We start from the raw sequence: 19,634 nt of genomic DNA, 5'->3' as shown, positions 1-19,634 counted from the left end.
AGCATAAATAAATCTATTGCATATGTTGAAAGAGAAAGTGTTTGAAAATGTCACATAATTCAAAGCGTAAATTCCATTACAATTTCCTTGCCGTCATTCTATGTGATTATCATTGTCGTCATCTTGGGAACCATTTTGTCAATTATGATTTTTAAATTATTCTTGTTGCGCTTTCAATTATTTTTACACTAATATCTTACTGTCACTAGTTCATTTAGTCCACACCGGTGCAGTAACGGTTAGCGCGTCTGACCGCGAAGCCAGGCGGCCCGGGTTCGATCCCCGGTCAGGGCAAGTTATCTAGTTGAGGTTTTTACGAGGTTTTCCCTCAACCCAATATGAGAAAATGCTGGGTAACTTCCGGTGCTGGACCCCGGACTCATTTCACCGGCGTTATCAACTTCATCTCATTCAAACGCTAAATAACCTAAGATGTTGATAAAGCAATGTTGCAAATTGTTTATCTATGGGTAACTGCTTTCCAGTTATTTTCTCCCACGTTGACTAGTTTAGAAGGTCATGGCCATCATTCCGCTATGAATAATTTTACAAAAAATAAACACAAAAGAAATAAGTCGATGATCTGGAATCAATTTTAAGAATTCTAAGCTGACAGAAATTACGAGCTTCAAGCAACATCAAACAATGAAGAAATTGTTTCCACAATGCGTTACATTTAAAAGAGAACCGCACATTGAATAATACGACATAATGTATATATATATATTTTGTAGCAGTAATATACGTCCTATACATACGTCATAATTAATAACCAAACAACAGTCTCAATTGTTTTGTTTTGTAAATATAGCAAAGAGCTTGCAGTCAAACACTGCACTATTGTGAGTGTGATTTAACCATGCAGCCGAGCTCCTCTGCATCTTCTGAAAATTAGCTTCTGGTATGCTATATCGAGGCTGCGTCTGTGGCTACAATGATAGCTCGGTGGCCTACCATCGAGGCAGCCCGGGTTCGATTCCCTGTCAGGTTTTTGTGGAATTTGTGGTGAATAAAACACATTGAGAACAGTTTTTCTCGGGTTACTGCCGTTTCCTTCTTTCATTCCACCAAAATATTTCACTTTACCCTCATTTCAACTATAATTTATAATAGTAAAAATAGGCTGGGGTAACGTCTAAGGGTATTACGCTGGGCTGCAAAAGAAATACCGGTACGACATTATATCGGTTTCCGAGGACTTTAGCAAACATGGCGAGGTGGAAAGATATTTTCCTGAGATTAGTCTTTCAAAACATGTAAATACGACTTTTATAACATTTTTTATTTTAAATTATTCACATACTTTTATTTTACAACATTAATAAGAATACTACACGAAAAGAGTGAAACTGCAGTTTATACAATAGAATGTATTATTTTCGCTGGCAGAGTTGGCCATAATGCCTTCTCTTCCTCTCAAACAACCTTAATCAATACAATAGTAACATAGGCTACATATTTCAATTATGAATACGGTATTTACAATACACTAAAGATTCTCCAGCAATATTCTTCAGTTAAGTTTTAACGACTAGTACATGTTTATTTAATTTGAGATAAAACATATAAGAAAAAGTAATAACTTAATTTATGAGCTAATGTAATTCAATTCAGTCTATATGCAATATGTAAAGAGTTATAATTAAGTTGAGATAGCTAGTTGGTTAAATAATGAGAATTAATTTAATAGAAGTTTAGTTCAACTATGTTATAGGGAGAAAATATAAATCTAAAATATATTTATAATATGAGAATAATATTAATGTAATGTGATTTGTATGGTATTCCACAGTCTTCTTTATTATCCATGGATGCTGTCATTGTTACAATCGATATAATTTACGGTCAGTTTATATGCAATGCCTTCTGTGTATCTTTATTTCTGTTTTTTCTAAGCGAGGTACTCGTAACACAATAATATTTCAAATCGGTATCGACTTCGACTCGGCATTTTTTTTTTGCAGCTCAGTGTACGAGCTTCCGAAATGTTCTAAGAATTTTATTGGAGCTCCGGGCTTTGATGATGGGACCTTACCTGCAGGGCCCAGGAATGATGGTTCGCCTGTCAGCGTCAGATTCACGAATGCCACCCGGGCCATCCGTTGGACCTAGATAATCACTACATACAGGTCGTACAATGGGTATAAATGGCCTAAGTGCAAAGATCCATCCCGGATCCAGCCCTCGTAAAATCAATCAATGCCGTATCAAAACGACGAATAATCGGATCCCTGTTCTTTGTTACAACCTTGAATATTGAGGCGTATAAAGTTATTGTCGAACAGTTCATAGCTTTACTGGAAATAGAAGACCGTTACTCCTGGATACAGTAAAACGGTGCGGCCTGTCATACAGCAGGTGCAACCATGACGACGCTGAGGGCATTTTCTGGCTACAAAATAATATTCTACAGAACTATGGCCTCCAAGATCTCCAGATCTTACCAGTCCAGATTAGTTTTTGTGAGGACACTTAAATTGTGCACAAAAGCAATCCACACTCCTTGGAAGGGCTGAAGATAAATATCACTGCTGCCATCCAGAGTACAGACATTGGAGTGCTTCATAGGTTGCTCGGAACATGGTCAAACGTGTGGACAAATGCATTGACTGGAGGGACATCATTTCTAACATAATAATGCTGTAGCTATCTATGGCGGGTCCTCTTTTAAATTGAGCAACCTGTATAGTGCCAATAAATGAAAGTACATATTTCAGAATAAAATGTAATAAATAGGGACCAGAATTTTAGGTGTCATGAACTAGTATTCCAACTACCTATATTTATAAACGAGCGAACAATGTTCCCACTCCGGTATAAGTAACGCCGCTGGATTTGAAGCATTAACCAATTGTAGCGAATGGTGCGAGCTTCACTTCCGATACCTACTAAGAGACAATGAAAAGAAGGGAGATTTTATAGGAAGAAGCAATAATAAGTACTTTTTAGGAGTTGTTTACAGACCAAAACAAATAATTTTTAAAAGCTTATAATTATTTCCTGGTCGTTTTGCTAAGTTTGTGGAATTAATAATTAACGTGTTGAATAAATACGCGTAAGAATACATTTTTATTATCTTTTAACGACTTTTATGCTCTATGATATTTCCAATAATAATAAAATAATCGTAGTAATAATAATCTTAGTATTAATCATATAAAAATGTAATATTAATAATAATAATGGTAATGTTAATAACCTAATAACAAATGAGTATCATAATATCACTATTTGGTTTCTTCAGATTTCCGAGTTCACATCCATTCGTTGACTTTTCTAATACTCGACAGGCTGTACATCTCACTTGACACAACCTGTTTCACGTATCATCTGTAGTCATCATCATCATTATTATTATTATTATTATTATTATTATTATTGCGATCGCGCCTTATTTCAGTAAATCTAGTCTTGTAAAGCGCTTACTCCTTACCACGCACCTGTAGAAAGTTTAGACCAGCTGGCATATTCTTTCCATACTCTCACTTTGAAATATTATTCGAAATGTCATAGGTTGTGATCTCTATACACGATTACATTACTGAAAGCAGAGATGGGCCTACATGATCATAACCCCGTAACATCAAAACTGACCAGTCTAACGTGAAAGAAAATTTAAGCTCCACAGAGTCAAAGATTAAAACATCCTGGCCTAAAATATTGTTAAATTATAGATGTGCGCCATGTTATTTAGCAGTTCTTGTCTTTAGCTTCGAAAGGTCAACATTGACTCAATTTGTAATATACGAGAATAGTACGCCTTCTGTCTCAGGGTTGTTTAATACCAGAAGGATATAAAGGTTTTACTTAAATACAGCATATCTTCAGTGTTGCTTCTACGAGTGTTGTTCGTATGACTTGTGTAAACCTACGGTTCGATTACAAGGTAAAGATATTCCTTCTACTCGGCATGATGGCACATGAGTAGCAAGGAGGCATAGCTCGTTCGATGATATGCTGATTCACTCGTTCCTTATTATTTAGTTTTATGCAATCCTTCATTTTATAGCATGCCCAAGAAATTGCGGTGTATGTTTCTAGGAGATTTCAATGCAAGGATCGGTGTTAAATTTCTATGCCTCTAGAATATAGCAAATTCTTTAATTAAAATAGGTAATGCTGCATTTTCTTGGGTTTCATTGATAAAAACCAAATAGGATCGAAAATTATAATCAACAATATCCCCATAGAATAGGATCAAAGTAACAATTATCTAGGTTGCGACGTCAGTTATAGCCTAATAATGACTTGACACAAAATATACGTAAACTTCAACATATCTGTGGCACTATAAAACGTATAAAACACACATTGAAAAATAAATCGACAAGAGATACTATATTAAAATTTTATAAAGCTATGACGGTACGTGTTCTCACATGCGGAGCAGAAAATGGGCAATGAATCATTCTGATAAAAGAATAATCCAATCGGCCGAAATAAGATTCATAAGATACGTTGCTTGATGTTTCATTAAAAATCACATGCAATTAGAGAGCAGCTTAAGCTACTGAACTTCAGTAATAGAAACTTAGACAATAAGCAACAGGTTCCGTCATAAGACCCTTCCGACAGAAGACGGACCAACGAAAGAAGTATTGTACAGGGACACCATCTTATTTTTATTAACATTTCTAATATTAACCTGGCTATATCTTTGAATTAACGGTTAAGAACCGGAAACACCCTTCCATGACTGGAGTTCGATGATACTTGCGTAAAATACAAACAAATCGCTTTACTAGGTAGTATAGGAGGGAAGAAAAGTAGTTCATCCATTTACGGAAACTAGGAAATATCGTGATTTTGAGTTTGATCATTTTCATTATAGGTTTTTGTTTAATCAAAATACAGTACTATATTAACAATAAGTGTTTCTACTCACGAAATGAGCTATCCATTCGGACGTATTCATTATGCAGTTTATATTATACTGTCTACAGCATATTAGCGTACAATATAGAGAATGAAGTAAAATTGAAAAATAACCATAATATGGATATTTAAACACATTTTTGAAAATGGTGGCTGTTCATTTCGATACAGGCTTCAGTTCCTTTGTGCATATTATCGCACTATAGTCTATTGCACCTAATTCCAATTAGAAGTTTCGTCCTTCGTACTAGTAACTATGTTGAAATAATTCTGTACCTACTCTATAAAAGAGAACCTTACGTACTGTAAATTCAATCTTCACTTCTGCCTGACCCGCATAGATAAAATTACTCAGACATGCTAGCTACTGTCTGTCCAAGTGGTTATGTAGCAGGGCCGTAGAAAGGGGAGATATCACCTAACAGTTAATTACTTAACGAAGCCATTTTATTTAAGTCATTTTAAACAGTTGTATAATACTACATAGACGTCAAATTCCTAACAGAAATTAATATTTTCAGAAAAGAGCTAAGACAGCCCAGCCACTATACTTTACAGAGGGGCGAACAGAAGCGAGTGGGGGGGGGGGAAACTGGGGTGCGACGTAGGAAAGCTGACGACAGTACCTGTGCGAAAATATGATTCAATATTGAAAGCTCTTTCGTTACTGGAAAACGCGAACATATTTCTGGGAAGTACTATATTCACTAACCCAGTACTGCTTACTATGACAGCATACGAGCCTTGGTTCTGTGTGGAGAACGGTTGGAAGTTTACTAGTAGAGGGGTTGGGAGTAAAGTATATTAAAAAATTCAGGTACAATAAAAATTGAAGTATAAATAAAATGATGTCCCTGTACTATCACCCAAAAGGAAAAAACGTGGCATAGGAAGATCCAGAGGTTGGCGTCGCTAGTAAGATTATCTTTAAGAAGAAACAAGTCTAAATTGCCTATCTTGGTGGTGGTGGTGGTGGTGGTGGTGATGGTGTTCAACTTTCCTCACTAATTCATCTCTCAAAATGAACTTATTTAAACCAGGCATATATGAGTGGATATATGTATTAGTTTGTCTTTGTGCATGTAGCATGCGTGTTGTGTAAGTACATGTGTGTTTCAATCTGGAGTTAATTGTTGCACTCCCATTTGCTTTAGGACGACAAAACTGTCTTCAGTTTTCGCACTGACTTCGTCTCTGTGAATCTGTAGATTAGTAACAGGTTGATGTGTTCGTTTGTTGCAGATTTCCGTACCTCTCCGACGACATGGCTACAGGGTTGGCTAGTTTCGTGGACGGGTACACAAACTTCATGGAGACCAAGAGCGGTGAGTCATCTACATGACCCATATTCTTAATTTTATTTTATCAGCTTGGCTTTCCAAGGACCAAACCCAAGATGGATCCACCAACTTGGAAACTCAGAGGCGCGTTGTGCACTTTATACGGGGAATACTGTAACATTGTTAGACTCTTCTATACTTTGTTTCTTATACAAAAGGAAACGTCCCGCTTAACTTGCAAACTGTTTGACCACCTCCGCTTTAAGGCAGGGCTACTGTATAGGACGTCTCAGAACTAAATTGAGAAAACCAAATTTAACTAAAGGAATATATGAACGGAAAATACAGAAGGACATTAAAAATAATTTAATCTAAGAATATAGGTTTTCTTAATTTCCTCTCTTTTTTTTTTTTTTTTTCTTTCATTCTTCTTAAAAATTCGTAGCGGCGGGAACAATGTCCCCACGTTTCAATAAATATTTAGTATTGACCTCGTTGTCCACATCTGTGGAGTAACGGCCAGCGCGTCTGGCCGCGAAACCAGGTAGCCCGGGTTCGATTCTCGGTTGGGACAAATTACCTGGTTGAGGTTTTTTCCGGGGTTTTCCCTCAACCCAGTATGAGCAAATGCTGGGTAACGTTGGACTCATTTCACCGGCATTGTCACCTTCACCTCATTCAGACGCTAAATAACCAAGTTGTTGATAAAGCGTCGCAAAATAACCTACTACTACTTGACTTCGTTTCTGCTGCACTGGAATCCAATAGTTTTCAGCATTTTTCCACAATGAGGAACTTGAAATTTTAATTTTTAGTGTTTTGTATTTTGCGAGCTTCCGGCAAAATATAGTTTGAACTGGGCATAAAGCCATTTTTTTATATAATGCAAGTACTATCCGTCTTAAAGCTTCCGGATTGTGTCCAATGTTGTAACAGGAGAATCACGAATACTGTTTCTTTAAAGAACTTTTAAGCTTTTCTTCTTTCATATAACTATATACCGCAATTTTATTCATATCCGTTGCTTTAAATATTCTTCCAAAACATGACTAACGGAAATTGTCTTCCATTCCTTAATTGTCATTTAATTGCTCTGGAAGTAGGTACATTTAGCACGACACACGACTTCCTTGGTGTCAGAGTGTATGTTATGTCCTTCACCATCTATTAAATACAGAAAGCAATTACTAAGCACACTAACACTAGCACACCAATCACAATATCAATAATCTTGAATAAAAATTAATTGTAAACGAGTGTTTAAGAACTAAACTTATCTAGGTTACAAGCAGGCCTAGAGTGAGGGACGATAACAAAGGACGTTAATGTGTTGTAGAAACATCCTGTGAAACTGGTATATGGTAATAAGTAGCACAGGTCACCGGCGTAGCTCAGTCGACTAAGGCGCTTGATTGCCGATTCGGAGTTGCGCTAGGGCCCGGGTTCGATCCCTGCTTGGGCTGAGTATCTAAGTGGGTTTATTTCCAAGGTTTTGCCCAACCGCAAGGCGAATGTCAGGTAATCTATAACGAATCCTCGACCTCATCTCGCCAAATACCATCTCGCTACCACCAATCCCATCGACGCTAAACGACTTCGTAGTTGAATCTCACAATTTCTTTCTTTACAGAATTCTGAAAAAAAAAAAAAGATAATAAAAATAAGTACCACACTCCAACCCCTCTTGTTACTGTGATTGACGAGGTCCGCCCTAACGTTTAAACTCAACGGCGGAAAGTTTCCTTCTATATGAAAAGCAAAGTATAGGAGTGATAGAGGTGATCATTATGAAGAATTTTCATATAGGAACACATGTCTGCTGGAAACGTTGTTTTTTTTTTTTTTTTTTTTTTTTTGTGAGACTAATGCAGCCAACTAACATCGAATTCAAGACCATCTTTTTGAGTATAGGTTACAGACTAATCCTGCAAACGTTAGTGAATTTTTATAAGAAATTATGTGGACTAGTTGACATCTTAAATGATGTATTTTAACTGATATAGCCTTGCAACTTTTCTTCCAGTTCCTCTTCTATAAAAATGAAATGCATATCAGCAAGTTGTCATCATGATTCCTGCAGCTGTTATAGCTGCTTTCGTAACCGGATTTCTTCACCTATAGTATCTTTCCAAGTGCATCACGATGCTGATGGTCACTGGTCTCATACACTGGTCGAAATTTAATGAGAAAATTTCTTCACTGAATTAGGCGTACGTAATTGCTTAAGAAAGCGAGTCTTCACGGTACGAGTGAGATGTTTAAGGACGAGCCGTGAGGCTAGTCCGGAGTATTGTTACAGGTACCGTTAAATACTTTCTTATTATTATTTCACATTATACATTATTTTTTGCACGATAGTGTGTTTTTTTCGTCTTTACAGCAAATGGTTGCCACGATTGGAAGTTGTTTTTATTGAATTCAGAGTTGCCAAACTAGATAAATATGTTAAAATATTACAAATAACTGCTCTAGAGTTGTAATTAAAACTACTCCTGCCATCTACCGACACCTATGACAAACTTTTTTTGCTGAGAATCCGTACAACTATGCGAAGGCTTTGGAATAATATTGCTCTAAATTTTCGATGTAAAATATATTTTGTGCGAGATCGTGCGTATTTGCTTGTTTTCCGCACAGAACCAATACGCGGTAAGTGTGAAATACCACATTCAGTATTCCCAACGTAACACACATAACAATTTCCCTCTTCTTACCGCTTAAGCGCGACATTCATTTTACTTCTTTAGGCTTTTAACATATTATTTTTAGAGACGTTTAACATAGTAATAATTATAAATTGGAAACTTACCACTGCAGTTTCACTTAAATTGCATTGTTAATTATTGTTTTTAAATATTTGCAAAAATTAAGTAAAGTCTACTACTCCACGAAACTTATTGCATTCCTGATACAAGTAACATTAAGGAAGCCGTGAAAAAATCAACAAGATTCCAGATGCTGATGTTATTACTGCAATATGTTATATAAATAATATTGTTAAAATATTAAAATGAAAAATAAATCATTACATAACTTTACCGTTTGTTTTAAGTTCGCATTTATAGACTGGGGGGGGGGGGGAAAGACAGACGTATATTCACGGCCTGCTGGAGTATAGTAAACACAGAAAACATTTTATAGCAACAATGTTGAAGAAAGATATTATGGTTTTCCGAAGTTGCCGTCATTAAACAGAAACCAACATGGAGATTTCATTGCAACTAATTAGAAATTCGTCTTTCAGGTATGTAATAAACGATCTTCGCACAAAATAATGTACGATACACGAGCGGTATGTTTGTTTTCATGTTCTCAGAAATTAAAAAAGCTCAACTACGTTTCGCTTTTTCAATCTTTTCCTCGAACATGAAAACGTCAACATACCGCTCTTGTAAACGTATATTACTATTATTTGCAATTTTAAAAATATGATCATGCTATACATGTTGTAAAATACACGTTTGTGAAGTGCATTACAACATTTCGGGAATTGAAAAACTCGCTCTGCTGGTTTTTCAAACTTTTCGTTGATTTTGTAAAAAGCACTTCCCAACCTTACATCGTAATATAGGCCTATTATTGTTTCATACCATATAAAAATATTTAGTATTTCTTAATTGTTGTATGTTGGAGATCCACCAAATTTAGGCAGACAATGCTCTCATTACAGGGGCCACAGTTCCGGTCATTGAACGAACGTTGACGAGCAGGAGAGAATTGTTGCGAATAATCATGGCGGCAGGTTTAAGAGATATGAGATTTCAAGTATTAAATGTAGTAAATGCAATAATTGTAACAATGAAAATTATACAAGATATTTAAGAAACATTGCAATAAAGATGAAATAAACTAATTTAATTTAGTTAGGAAGTTAATGCGAACTGACAGAAATACCATACGTATCTTTAATTTATTGACTTCAATAAGATAAATTCAAGCTTGTATAATATTACACATTACAGGACACTCCAATCGATAATTAAGATTTGCTTGATATTATGTGTAGTATGTCTCTGAACTGAACCTATTGTATAATCTGCATTTTCATAAAAATGATTTGTAGCCTTTGTTTTGAGCTATGTACTTTATTACAGTACTTTTAAATATTATACAGGGTTTCATTTCAAAACTTCCCATTCTAAATAACTAATGATTTAAATTGAATTAAATTTAAATAAAAAAAACACGTCAATTTATATATTGAGGGGGAAGTCTGAAACCAGGCTTAATTGCATTTTAGAGCTCACTCCCACCCCCAGCCGTCCCCACTATGAAATTTCAAATGGCACCCCCTATATTTTTATACTCAAATATGAAAGAGCATTCAATTGTTTATAAGCTTATACCTCATTATTTTGCTTTCGCATCTTTTGTTTTCTATCTTCGCCTAGCAACCTGTATTTTGTTATTATCAGTTGATTGTAGATGAAAACACAGTTTATTTTGTGTAATTTCCTAAATTTAATCACTAAGGATGATTTATGTTCTCTCTTGAAAGGTATACACCATTTTAAAATAATTTAATACACAAACACAACTATTACATGAAATGCTCAATAAGTTTTTGTAGCTTTATTGTCTTAAGCTCTAACCGGCAATAACAACAATCCAGGTTGCTAGGCAACGACAGAAAACAAAATATGCGAAAACAAATGTGTATTGCATGTTCTTTCATATTTAAGTGTAAAAATATGGGAGTGCTATTTGAAATTTCAAAGTGGGGTGGCTGGGTATGGGAGTGAAATCTAAAATGCAATTTAGCACGGTTTCAGACTTCACTCTCAATATCTAAATTGACGTGTTTTTTTGTTCAAATTGAATTCAATTTAAATAATGAATTATTTAGATTGGGAGGTTTTGAAATGAAAGCCTTGTATGTTGAAGTCATAATTGTTGTTATAGGAATAATATCCAGTAACGCAGACCTGTCCAAAAAAAAGTATGCCAAAGTTATGCAAATATGCATATAGTTTATATGCCAAAGTTAGTTTATTGATTATTTTGAGAAACGTCGTTTGACTTATGACAACGCGTAAAATAAAAATGATATCATACTGCATAATGTAAAATGAATATAGAAACAGGAAATAATGCCACAAAACAACGGAAAGATTAATAATTGAGTTTTCTCATACTAGGTTAATCATAGTGTATTCATATGTTGGTAGGCCTGGAGTCCGGAAAGTAAATATAAAGTGAAGTTCTATTTTCCACTGGTTTGGAGTACGGAAAGAAGTAAAATTCGATATAGTATGAAACAAAAATAATAACTTCACTGTGTTAATATTTAAATTATGGTCTTATCCAGTGAGGAAAGTGGGGAAAAAACCAGAGGCGGTTTGCTAACCCAAGATTTTCCTCTGGCATACCTCGATTTAAAAAAGGCATACCCCCTCCCTTACAACATAGACATAAATGATGTATACAATAAATTGTTTTGTGCAATAAGTAACGCGATTCTTTGAAGCTTACGCAACACATTACATTTCTTAATAAAATAATTTCAAGTTACTTCAGTTATTTACTAGATCATTTTACAATATCCTTTGAGAGTTATCATTTAAAATAATGTTAAAGCTTCAAAGTGCCTTACTTAGGCCTAATTATTAATAAAAAGTGCAACAAAAAATGACACAGTCACTAAATTGACAACAATGGCCACCACAAGCTACAGACCACAGCCTTCTATACTTGAAATGCTACCGTTGTAAGTATTCCAGGGGTTGACTCATCAAATAAACATGTCTAAATACACGTTGAATACAGTTCCAGAAGGCTGTGGTTTAGATTTACGAAGCAAACAGATAGTACTCTTTGCTCAAAGAAATGTAAAAACAAATTTTCATGATCACATTTTTGCAGTGACGGTATGTCATTTTTCACTAACGGTATGTTTTCTGGCCATAGAAACCAGTGGCGGTACTCCATACCGGCGCATACCGTCTCACTTCCCTCACTGGTCTTATTTTACCTGACTGACTAGTTTGCGTGTTATATCCGTCATCGGAACTAGCCAATCGGTTAAAATAATACCATAATTTAATTATTAACAGAGTGAAGTTGTTACTTATTTAATCTAAATAACTTAATAATTCAGTGATTATGTACCGGTAAGTGTTAAGAGTTTTTTCGAGAAAGAAAAAAATAATCTTCGTTCCGTGGCGCATGACGTCTTAGACCACGCAGGTACGGCGCGGGACTGAGTTATACCTTCATTGAAAATTGTGGTTCTACTGGAATAAACATTGTATATCAGGATAACACACCCATAATCGTGAAATAACTGGATGAGAACGGAACCAGTAAAGAGTTTCGAAATGCTGGAGAAGATCCACTCCTTTACATGGTTGAATCACAAAAGCTGCATCACAATTCAACTTCGATAAGAGTGCAAAATCTAAGGCCTCTAGCATGTTACGGTTGCATGTTTCAGATCCCCGCACAAAAGACTGGATGCTCATGAGTGGGCCGATGCCACTGGTCACGATTCTCATCACCTATTACTACTTCTGCACGTCGGCAGGTCCTCGCTGGATGAAGGACCGGAAACCTTTCGACCTCAAATATGTTCTCATGGTCTACAACGCCATCCAGGTGGTCTTCAGTGTATGGCTTGTCTATGAGGTGAGTGACGAGATCACATTCATCAAATGAGTTCCCCTCAATCGTTGTTCATCTCTATACTGTATTAATGTGAAATATTACTGAATATAGGCCACCGGTGTAGCTCAGTCACCTGAGGTGCTTCCCTGCCGATCCGGAGTTGCGCTCAGACGTGGGTTCGATTCCCGCTTGGGGTGATTACCTGGTTGCGTTTTTTCCGAGGTTTTCCTCAAACGTAAGGCAAATGTCGGCCTCATTTCGCCAAATACCACCTCGCTATCACCAATCCTATTGACGCTAAATAACCCAGTAGTTGATATAGTGTCCTTAATTCATTCATTTTCATACATTGTGTTTTGCCCAAGGGCAGGTCTTTCACTACAAACACAGCTTTCTCCAATCTTTCCTATTTTCTGCTTCCTCTTCGTTTCCTCATATGATTCATGTAGCTTAATGTCGTCTATCATCTGATATTTTCTTCTAGCCTGAACTCTTCTCCCGTTCACCATTCCTTCCAGTACATCCTTCAGTAGGCAGTTTCTTCTCAGCCAGTGACCCAACTAATTCCATTTCCTCTTCCTGATCAATTTCAGCATCATTTTTTCTTCACCCACTCTTTCCAACATGGCTTCATTTCTTATACTGGGGATTCTACTGTAAAAGCATAAATAAAACTTTTTGTGCATTTGTCTGTCCATGGCGCTACAGTCCATGAAGGGCCCAGACCGACCAGCCGGCTGCTGGCCTCTCGTCCAAATGCCGAAGCAGAGGTGGACGATCATCCAATCAGAATGGAGATATCATGTGGTTAGCACGATGATCCCCCCAGCCATTATAGCTGGCTTTCACAACTGGATTTCGCTACCTATCGTAGCTCCCCAAGAGCATCACGGTGCTGGGTGGGCACCAGTCCCATACACTGGCCGAAATTTCATGAGAGAATTTCTTGCCCCATGAGGACTCGAACCAGCACGCATTCTGTAACGCGAGTCTTGGGCAGAATGCCTTAGACCACGACGCCACGGCGCGGGACTTATTCTGTTCCAAACGTGTTGCTTTGCAGTTTTACACAAACAAAGCCAAAATATTGTCTATAAAGTTTACCAATACTCCCGAAACAGGACAGAGAAACAATTGTGAGCATCTCAAGCTATATCTCTGTCTTCTTCACTCACAATCAGTAGGCTTATCTCTTAGCCATCCGCCTTCATTCCTGAACTGAAGTGTAGTTTAAATAAAACTGCTAGTAATGAGTTGGTAATGTTGTGTCTTTACTTTCAAAGGGTCTACAAGCAGGATGGCTACGAGACTACAGTTACAAATGTCAACCTGTGGACTACTCAAACAATCCGAAAGCCCTCAGGGTAAGGACACCTTCCTATGTAGGGGAATTGAGATAGCTAGAATTTTGACATTTTTCCTGATATTTTATACATCTATCTCAACAATGTTTCTGCTAATAATATTATTACCATAACTATTACTATTACTACTATCACCATATAAAATTGTACTCTTGCATGTTACTTATAATTAAGCAGGGGCGTATTTTGCGGGCTACCGGGGCTACCGGTGGTAGCCCAAGGAAATTACAAAAGAAAAAGTTTATAATATAACATAATGTAATAATTTTGTATTATTAGTTTTACCATAGTAATTAAAATTAAAGTAATTGTTAGATATATTTTGTGTAATAATAGGGTCAGCGGTAGCCCAAACCCTTTAACCAGTATACGCCACTGTAATTAAGCTTGCATTGTATTGGGTATTAAATTATGTACAAGTAATTTTTCTTCTGTACTAACGATGCCATGAATGCTTGTAACATCTACAGCTAATAAAAAACAAACCACCACCACCACCACCACCACCGATATTATCATGAACACTGTCGCCATCATTAACATCATAATATTATCGTTTTCAGCATAAATGTTACCTTTTCTTCCATGCTTATTAATGAGAGATTGTAGAGTTTTGCTATCACGATAAATGCGAAATGTACCCAAATGCTGCCAAAATAAGTAATTTTATGTTTAAAAGTACGTTAAGCATATTATTGTGGTTTTTAATCAACGATAAAATGCGAAATTGAGTACAAAATGCAAAATTTACAGATTTTATGAGATATTCTTGTATTTTATATAAAAAAGCAATCTATCCAAAAGTCTTGCTGTGTAACCTACATGTTCTTACATTTTTTCAAATAGTTATTTTTTTTTAGGTTTTGAATTATTAATATTTAAAGATTTTATTGGAATTTTTTATTAAATAATTATTTGATAATTGTTCATATTATGATTCTTGATGTAACTTATATATAATGATTGTTATTGGTAATATTAGATAAATTATGTTATCTTCCTCATCACTAAATAGAAATATATAAGAATCATCATACAACATCTACGAAGTGTCAATATCAGGCTGCTGCTTCAATTTGGTCATTCTTCCTTGTTAGCTTTACAGTATGAATAGCATAAGAATTTGACCTACCCTATATCCTCTTTGTTGTTATCTGTACCATCATCTCGAGTCTTCAACTATTCTGTCTGGTGCTGGTGGTGGAATATTGGCTGTCTATGTGATCTCTTTAGGTTTAGTGGTCACCCACAAAATGTTGTATGATAGCAGGTTATTGTGATATAGTAACAAAATGGATTGGGATAAAATCACACCATATCTTTTGGCATGTTTCCTAATGTTCATAATTTCGCTGTAATTTTATATGCTCCTCTAATTATTCATTATTTTAAGAATTTTAACTGGAAAATGAAGAAAATACACTTGTTACACATTGATAACAGGTACTGGTAGCCTAATTTCTACTACCAAACTTTTCATAAAAAATATTCCATCTCAAAACACTACTAAATGTAGAATTATGACATTAAAAGTAGTATAAAATATTAAATTTAATTTCTAAATTGCTAAATTTTTAATTTTAAGTCGCTATTATCTACCATCTTCATTAATAATAGAAAACCAAAGTGAAAATTCATAACGTTTTATTCTGAAACTTCATTGTAAGCCTACTGCAGGATAAGTTCCTTTACCTATTCTTTATTATTTTCTTTCTAACATTCATAAGTCTTTAACGAGTACATTTATTTCATTTCTAAGTTAGCTATGAAAAATTAATGTTGCAAAGTACCGGTAGAAGCTTCATTTTCATAACAGTTATTGAAGTGGAGACAAAATGTCTTATTCTACACAGCACTTTTACGCCATTATTGCTTAAAAGCTTGGTCTTCAATTTAATGCAGGCTTATATAACTTTTCAGCATAATTATGTATGTATTTATTTACACTGCAAGTGGGCAAGCACCCAGTGGCAGTGGTATATACAATATAAACAATACACAATAAAATGATAAGCAATACACAATAAAATTTACAATACACAATACATATACAATTTTATATACAATACAATAAGAATACTCAATACAATTTAACACAATAATAATAAAACATAAATAAAATACCTAATTTTACAATACAACCTACATAATTATGTATAGGCCCTACATAAGTTTCAGTAGTCTTTCACTTTACTCTCATCTCATTCCCTGTAGTGTCACTATGACGCATTTCACTGACACTTTAGCACACATTTCACCGACACTCTGTAACACATTTCACTGACATTATAGAACACACACTACCGGTACTTGCAGTATGTGTCAAAATTCTCAATACAATGGTTTTTGTGTAATGAGTTTGAGCGTTTTTCTAATGATACTACATAGATTAAAAATAATCATGCATTTTGGACAACTGAGGAATTGGTATTGGTAGGTGTGTGAACATTAAGGCTATTTCAAGATTTGTTTCCAGAGTTGAATACTAACTTTATGAATATGGTTTTCAATAGTTTATTGTAGATATAAATAAAATTTCTATGTGAATAGAGCAGTAAAATGCTTACCGGTACCAAAGGTTAATTGAAGGATAATAATTGTAAGCAATTATTTATACTAGATGTAGATTGAAATTTTTACAATGCTGGTGATGAAAAAGGAAAATGTTATGAAGAGTGCCTCTATCTTCAGTTACCTGTACTGTAATAAAAATGGTCTAAGAAAGGATTCCTATTCGTTGGAGTTTTTACAAGTACCGGTACCTAGCTAAATCTGTTTGACGAAAATGGGATGAAAAAGGTTTTCCTACTCGTTGAGGTCGTTACAAACAGCTAAATCTGCTTTACTTACTTGACGAAGAAGATAAAGTCAATTTTCGAAACATTGTGATTTCCTTTTTCATGACCAGCAATTGAAAATTTTCAATCTACATCTACTCTAAACAATTTTTACTATTGCTTTTGGTCTCATTTATACTCATAAAAGAATATATAATTTAAAAATGTGAAATAAGATCATGAAATGTCACAATTTTAGTACCAGCAATGGTACAATAAAAGACTATAGAAAATAAAAAAAATCAAATTTAAAAAGAATAATGTATTTCTTCAAGTCAATACCAGTACTTTCAAGGCGATAATAAAAAGAAGTGTACAATTTGCAAAATCTAAATAATATCCTTTAACAATAAATTTTAACTGAGCATATTTTCCAAATGAGTCATGTCTTCTAAAGTTAATATAGCTGACACAGTATTTAATTTCTTTACAGATGGCACAGGCTTGCTGGTGGTATCTTTTCTGTAAAATAGTTGAACTTCTAGATACGGTAAGTTTCTAGCTTCTGGAAGAAGATAAGAGACAGTAAGTAATATTCTGAGATTCTAGGTTTTCACAATGAGTGTTTAAAAGAAAAGTTTCTGGTTTCACAATGCGTGTTTGGACTTAGTATCCCCAATGTTTGGAAACTACTTACAAGTTACTTCATCAGGGAAATAGTACCAGACCTGACTGTTTATCTGATTGTTTGACGTAATGTACCCAACATAGTAAGTGGCACGCTTCAGGTCTAGTGTTACATTACTCCGACGATGGAACTTGTGAGCAGCTTCGAAACGTTGAACACACTTATATCAAGTCCAAAGTCACGATGTAAAATCCAAAAATTGTTCTGTGGTACAATAATACAGTATATTAAGAAAGAATCAATGTGATAGAAATATTTGTCAATAATTTAAAACTTAAGAACTCCATGTTCAAGTATGAAAATTTTTCATGTGTTTTGTTGTTGGTTAAAGAAAACAGCCTTCTGTAACTTTGAGATCTCCGTTTCTTTAAGAGGACTATCCATAATTAATAAAATTTTATGTTCATTTTACTTTTTCTTTTATATCTCGTGAGCTTAATGTATCATCTATTGATGTACAAAAGAATTAGATTGAATTCGAATTGTAAATGTATTAAAAGTAGTAAGACTTGTACACCCTTGTGCATGAGCAAGAGGACAGTAATAAAACTTTAAACTGTTTTCAGTTACTTACTTTCTGAAACTTGATTTCCACTTTTCGTAGTAAATAGGCCTATATACTGTTTTATAATTTAATTCTTGGCTCATATACATAGGCCTATGTCAATGATTTCAAATTTCGAATTTATGACAAAGTAAATAATATCACTGTTATGTTGTTTAGTCAACTATCCAATGACAGGTCTGAACCTCATAAGTGGTGCCAATAAGTTATCACTCATGAAGCAACTAAGCCAGGAAATAATGAAGTAGAGTAGTTCTTCCCCTCTCCATTGCATACATTGCTGACTAGCTACATACTATACTATCAGATTTCAGATGCATACAAACAGTTGTTCTTCCTCTGAAACATATCGTCAAGTGAGATAAATTGCCTGATAATAGGTGTACCTACATATCAGCCAGATCCTCAATCAGAGGTGCCGGTACACTGTTATGGTTTAATTAATTTAAATTTAAAATAACATTAGTTACCTCTGATTGAGATTCTGGCCTATCTATTATCAGGCAGTAGGAGGAGGGGGCACAATCAGACAAAAAATTTAAAAAAATTATAACTGTTAGATATCTAGGAATATACCAATTTTTTTAGGGATGCACATTATTTATACTTTCACTTAACACCTGACAAACTCACAGAATTTTAATGCAACAATTTTATTAGATACAAACATTTAATATTACACCAGCATAGTGTCTCATTGTGCCCCAGTAAGTGGCACTATCAGACATCACTGGGGCAGAATTAGACACTGACTAACACTGATATAATCCTGCAATTTTTTTTCCATTTACTTGATTAACAAATCATATATCATTCTGAATTCAAAGTTTCTGAGTTCTATCGCACATCAATATTATCAAAATGGACTTCAAACTGATGATAAGATGCTTGACGTTTTGTTCCTTTTAGTTTCAGTGGTGGTGGTAAAATAAGTTTTATATCTTGTAAGCTTACAGACGATATGTCCTCTACAAGTGATAGTACAAATTTATTTTCCATTTTCAAGCTTTTCCGCAGGAAAGTGACTTCAAAATCACCATTCTCATCCTTTGAAGCAATAATCCTGCCAACATAAAAAATGTTTTTCTTGTCATGAAAATGGACCAGCACATAATCCCCTTCCTGAGGCTTTCTGTCTAATTCCTCGAAACCAGTAAGATCTGGAACTGTCATCCAATCCATGTCATTATCGCTTTCATCATAAACAATGTCCATTGTTTGTTCGTCATCTGAAGATTCGGTTTCTGGCTTCTTGCTTGTTATTTTCTTTTTCCTAAATAGTTGTTTTTTTTTTAACCATTTTGCTTTTAATTTGGTTCGATGCTCTTTCTTCTAAAGATTTTTTGATTGGAGTGTCTGTTGCAATCCAACTTCTCCCTGTCCTCCTTCCCTTTCTTCTGTTTTTCTGCTCACCAGCCTTCAGATAGCCTCTGAATTCTATTGGGCTGACAAAACCTTTTACTGGAGGACTTGATTCATCTT

At 35.0% G+C, this 19,634-nt stretch overlaps 1 protein-coding gene across 2 annotated transcripts in view; it reads left to right on the top strand.

The window, feature by feature from the left end:
• LOC138710604 (very long chain fatty acid elongase AAEL008004) overlaps positions 1-19,634 on the top strand; it is a 324,219-nt gene that overhangs the window by 291,911 nt on the left and 12,674 nt on the right. For both annotated transcript variants that reach the window (XM_069841607.1, XM_069841608.1), the window contains 4 exons: positions 6,118-6,200; positions 12,589-12,779; positions 14,042-14,122; positions 17,393-17,449. In XM_069841607.1, coding sequence (XP_069697708.1) covers positions 6,140-6,200; positions 12,589-12,779; positions 14,042-14,122; positions 17,393-17,449 — 390 coding nt within the window. In that variant the 5' untranslated portion in view covers positions 6,118-6,139. The remainder of the gene's footprint in view (positions 1-6,117; positions 6,201-12,588; positions 12,780-14,041; positions 14,123-17,392; positions 17,450-19,634) is intronic.

Source organism: Periplaneta americana, chromosome 12 (genome assembly GCF_040183065.1).
Source record: "Periplaneta americana isolate PAMFEO1 chromosome 12, P.americana_PAMFEO1_priV1, whole genome shotgun sequence".
Taxonomy (NCBI): Eukaryota; Metazoa; Arthropoda; class Insecta; order Blattodea; family Blattidae; genus Periplaneta; species Periplaneta americana.
This window is presented reverse-complemented; position numbering and strand designations above follow the sequence as displayed.